Source organism: Centruroides sculpturatus, unplaced genomic scaffold (genome assembly GCF_000671375.1).
Source record: "Centruroides sculpturatus isolate CEXI.00-Female unplaced genomic scaffold, Cexi_2.0 scaffold2246, whole genome shotgun sequence".
NCBI lineage: Eukaryota > Metazoa > Arthropoda > Arachnida > Scorpiones > Buthidae > Centruroides > Centruroides sculpturatus.
This window is the reverse complement of record NW_019386366.1, coordinates 34,390-39,746: the sequence shown is the minus strand read 5'-3', so window position 1 is coordinate 39,746 and position 5,357 is coordinate 34,390. Positions and strand designations below refer to the sequence as shown.

Genomic DNA, 5,357 nt, shown 5'->3' with positions numbered 1-5,357 from the left:
AGCTCCAAAGGGTGGCCCAAAAGTTAGTTAATCGAGATACATTTTCTCGTATCAATAGAACCGTTAAAGCCGATCAGACAGACATATTCTATTTTATATTATAATTTAAATTATAAAAATTTTATATATAAAATTTCCTCGACTATCAAGTTTCTAATCTTTAATGAATATTAATTTAATCTAACCATTTTAATATTAAATATATTTACAAAAATCGATGATAATAATAATAATAATATTATTATTATCTTTATAATTATATTTAGAAGATGCTTGAATAATAAATTTATAGTATTTAGTAAAGTAATTAATAAAGTCATTTATAAAATAACATAAATTTGTGAAGAGAAGGAGTGCTCCAATAACCTTGGAGAAACTAACAATCCATATGATACCAGGATGTTGTTACCTAGGCAACGCAGAAGTGGAATATAAAAGGAGGAATATCTACAGAGCCAGGTGGATTGGACTAACAAAGTTCGATGATGCTTTTGTATAGAAGTTATACAAAAATTAATTTTATAATTGTAAAAATGTAGAAAGTGTCTTTTGAATGCCTGCTGATGAGAGACAAACAAGTCCGAAACACAAGTTTAAAGTGTATGTGTACAGATGAACTAAATAAAAAATNTAATTTCGATTAACTTATTTAAAAATTAATACAATTAATAATATATATTTAATAAATGATTAATGGATGCTGATCATTTTGCTCTTCTTATTCCTTATAATGTTATGTAATAATGTTTATTTTTAATGTCTTATTTAATTTATATTAATATATTTATTTTATTTTTTTCTAATAAATAAATCTTCTTCTTTAACAGATAAAGTATTTGAACAAGATGAAACGTTTTCTTGAACGATTTTTAAACGTTATTAATAAAGAATGTTATTGAGAACAAGAAAAGCTTCAAAGTACTTAAAGTACTCTTGAAAAAAAAAAAGAAACAAGACATTATTTTCTTTAAAAAAGCAAGAAAAAAATGCAGAATTAATATAGAAATGTATCTATTTTTATGTGTAAAATCATGGACTTAAATTTATCATTACTTATACCTATGAATTATACTTATAAAAATAATATGGTTAAATATTATGATGATGATTATGACTTCTTAGAAGAGAATTTAGAATTTCCTTTGTATATAAAATACATAAATACTGGAATATGTATTATATTATTAATTATAGGAATTGTTGGTAATATTCTAGTACCTACAATAGTCATTTTGAATAAGGAATTAAGGAATTCTACTAATTACTTTTTGGTAAATTTAAGTGTTGCTGATCTTCTAATTATGATTATTTGTATGCCAACTGTACTTACTGAATTACATTCTTTACCAGAAGTTTGGATTTTAGGAAAAGTAATGTGTAAGTATTTTATTTTATTATTGTTTAAAATTTCATTTGTGATAATAATTAATTGTTTCTAATACTTATTATTAACTAAAGTTATGGATTCGAATCCCGGATAAGATCTGAATTTACTACTTGAAACTTTATTGGATTTTGTTAAGTAAAATGTTATTTCTTTATTAAAATTTACATTTTTTGGGCTCGTAAAGTCACTTATTAATCAGTAGAATACTTTTAATCTTGTTAAAATTATTATAGAAAGTCGTAGGTTCGGATCATATCCTCAATTCAAACAATTTATCTTCTAAATTTTCTTTGCTTTTCTTTTGTAAATTAATTTATTAACAATTTTTAAGATGTAATATTTAAACTTTATGGATATATTTTTGTATTTTCGATATCATTTAAGATTATTTTTCCATAAATATACAGTAAATGGTTTATTTATGGTTTAATAATTCTCATGAAGAAGATTATAAAGTAAATTTTCAGTTGAAAAATATAGAAAATTCNGCTTACCTTTATAATATATATTGATTGATTAACTTTTATTTTATTTTTAATTAATAAAATAAATTTGTTATTTTAATTTTTTTATTGTAAAATTTCTCATAATTATGAATTTAATGCGTATAAATTTTAATGGGATTCCATTAACAAGATAATTAACATCTAGCGTAATTTTAATATTGATCTGTAATAATTCTTCTGGATTAAAAAGATAACTCAACATCTGGTTTAACATTTTAGACCGGATTTAGAATTGTTACGACCTTATGCTATAGCGTATAAAGCTCTTTCTACCAAACAGTATTAAGGACCTTATAGCTTATTTATCCTTTGTTAACATCATTATAATATGCTACCACTTAATAGAATTATAATATAATAATAATGCTGGGGTGGTATTATATTTTAATGCTATCAAACAGCATTAAAATATAATTACACCTCACCACACGCTGAATGGATAAAGCCACTAAACAATGTAGATACTGTATGTAAAACAATGCACGCCATCTCTGTGATAAAACCTAATTGTCAGCATTATATAAGCTGTATATTATCATTCGATAGTAATACATTTTGTTAATATTATTGCTAACAAACAGTATTTACAATATTTTACTCAGTAGAGTTTTAATAATATATTGCTATCAGCAGAACATTACACCAACACATTATTATTCGAAACAATTAACAATACATTACTACTTAACAGCAATATAATAATAATACACTTCTATTTAATAGCATTATAACTTCTCTCAACAGGAATTATATTACAGTCAAAGCTGTATTTAGCGTACCATTTGCTCACCTGTAAATTGCCATTAAAACGAGTATTGCGATAAACTTAATAAGCTTTAAACGACAAGAATATAATAATTAGATAAGGTATGCCTTCCTGGAGGACTTTTTTTACAAGAAATTTTTCGTATTTAAGTGTTAGACACATAAAGAAAATACATGGAGTGGGACTAGCATTGTTAAGTGGTGAGCTACTAATGAAGACTACATCGTCATTTGCAATTAAAAATAGTACATTTATTAATTTACAAATATCGAAGGGTTCTTTATTTAAAACTATATTTATGGGGAAGATTATTTTACAATTATTTATAGACATTTTACAGGAATGAAGATATTTAGGACGGAGCTACATAGAGATTTAATTATAAGGTATTGAAAAGCAATGTAATTATCGACTTAAAAGGATTTTTAAAAGATAAATCTATTTTTTAAACTTTACAAATTTACTAAAATTTTGTTAATTTAATCATTTGCATAAATTTTACTGATAAAAAATTAAAATTTATATTTTTAATTAAATATTTCTAAAAAAAACTTAATGTTTTTTTAATAGGTAAACTCGTACCATTTACAGAAATGATGGTAGCTCACGGTTCAATATTGACAATACTCGCCATTACTTTCGAACGATATTACGCTATATGTAGACCATTAATGGCAGGATATACTTGCACAAAAATGAGAGCGATGGCCATAATAGTTGTCATCTGGATTTTAGCAATATCAATCACGTGCCCAATGTTATTCATCACCGAATACGAACATACAACTTACATTGATGGTACTGAAGTACCCGTTTGTATAACTGACATGCAGAACGTATGGCAAAAGATATATTTTTTTGGTGTGACAACATTCTTATTTTTTATACCATTAATTGTATTAATTGTTATATATGGAATTATTGCTAAAAGATTAGTGGAATCACAACGAGTTCTAGCATCCCCCGTTGCAGATTCACAAATTAAAGCTAGAAAACAAGTTATATTTATGTTAGCCGCTGTTGTACTTTGTTTCTTCTTATGTCTTATGCCATTTAGGATATTTACAATATGGTTACTCGTTGCTCCCGAACATCAGTTGAAAGAACTTGGAATGGAAAGTTATTATAATTTATTGTATTTCTGTAGAATTATGTTATATATTAATTCTGCTGTTAATCCTATTTTATATAACGTAATTTCTTCTAGATTTAGAGATGCTTTTATAAGATTATTTTCATGTAAAAATGATAAAAGTTTGAAACGTCAATTCACTCTTACCAGTTATACAACATTTACTATGTATGGTAGCTTAAAAACTAAACAGAAAATTTGCCTATCTTTAAATGGTATAACTCATTTAGAAAATAAGAAAGATGAAACATTTGTATAAATAAATAAATAAATTATTTATTCTTGAATAATACAGTATTTTTTCCTCCAAACTATTGTATTTTGTGACTATATTTGCATGTAACTGTGATAAATAAAATTATATTTTTCAGGTATAAATTGTATGAAAAATATCAAATATTTTATGTTAATAAAACTATAATAATTGTATGTTCATATATAAAATAAATAAATAAATAAATAAATGTGTGTATTATTTTATAATTCCTTTTTCTTATCCTCTCTTTCATCTTCCATTTTTCCTCATTTCTTCAGCCTAGAGTACGTTCTACAGTGGTGAATTATATTGTTAACAATACAAAATAATACAGATATAAATAATAAATATAGTCGAACTGCTAATAACGGCAATCTCTAAATTGAGATAATTTTTTTCTAGGGAGTCAAACAACTGAACAACGGCCACTGATGTTTCCATCAATGGTCGTTATTCAATTGTTTAACTGTATTGTAAAGGAGTTATCAAATTTACTGAAGAAAAACATTTAGTAGATTTTTAGGCTCTCGATTATCAGGGATCGCATTAAATGTAAAGTAACCAGGATGCCAAATATACTTATGGTTGATTCATTAAGTCATCCTCTTTATAGGCTATTGTCTTGAAACAGGAAAGGGAGGATAATAATATATTTTGCTGAAAATTTACCTTGGTTCAGTTTACTGAATGCCAGATTAATAGAGATTGCCGGAGTGACATTTTTCCCCGTTCATCCCGGATAATCGAGGCCATATGTATTAAAAATACTACCAAATAAATTGAATTATTCACTATATGGGATGGTCACTATATCCAGAGATGTATTTGTACAGTCAAACCTCGATATAGCGCCATCCTGCATAACACTACTTTGATAGAACGCCAATAATACTCGCGACCGGATCTTCCTCTTAAATATTAAATAAAGAAGGCTCCAATTTCTAAATGCACGATTTTGCATTACAACAGGCATTGGTGTTATCAAAACACACGACTTTCATACTTCCAACTTACATAAAAGTTTATTATTATATTATAAAGGTCAACAGTAATTGTACTGTGTATTTACTTTACTTTGTTTAGTCGTCTATACAACGTTCTACATTTAAGTATCGATAAATATGGAGGATTCTTATAAACGTATTTATATTTCATATGCATGTTAGTTGTACTTGTTGATACGATTTGTCTTTCCATGCGAATATGAGAATAAAAGTTTTATTCCTCTTCGATAAATGTCTACTTCTATATATTGATATATAGCAAGTTGAGTGGATAAATATCCACACAACTTTATATATATAGGTACA

General features: G+C 25.8%; 1 protein-coding gene across 1 annotated transcript; it reads left to right on the top strand.

The window, feature by feature from the left end:
• Positions 1 to 1,122: 1,122 nt before the first annotated feature.
• On the top strand, positions 1,123 to 4,071 carry LOC111614696 (thyrotropin-releasing hormone receptor-like; the record flags this gene model as incomplete). Its single annotated transcript, XM_023356063.1, has 2 exons — positions 1,123 to 1,377; positions 3,230 to 4,071. Coding segments are annotated over 2 exons (1,076 nt in total), but the record flags the coding sequence as incomplete, so codon positions are not given.
• Positions 4,072 to 5,357: the final 1,286 nt, after the last annotated feature.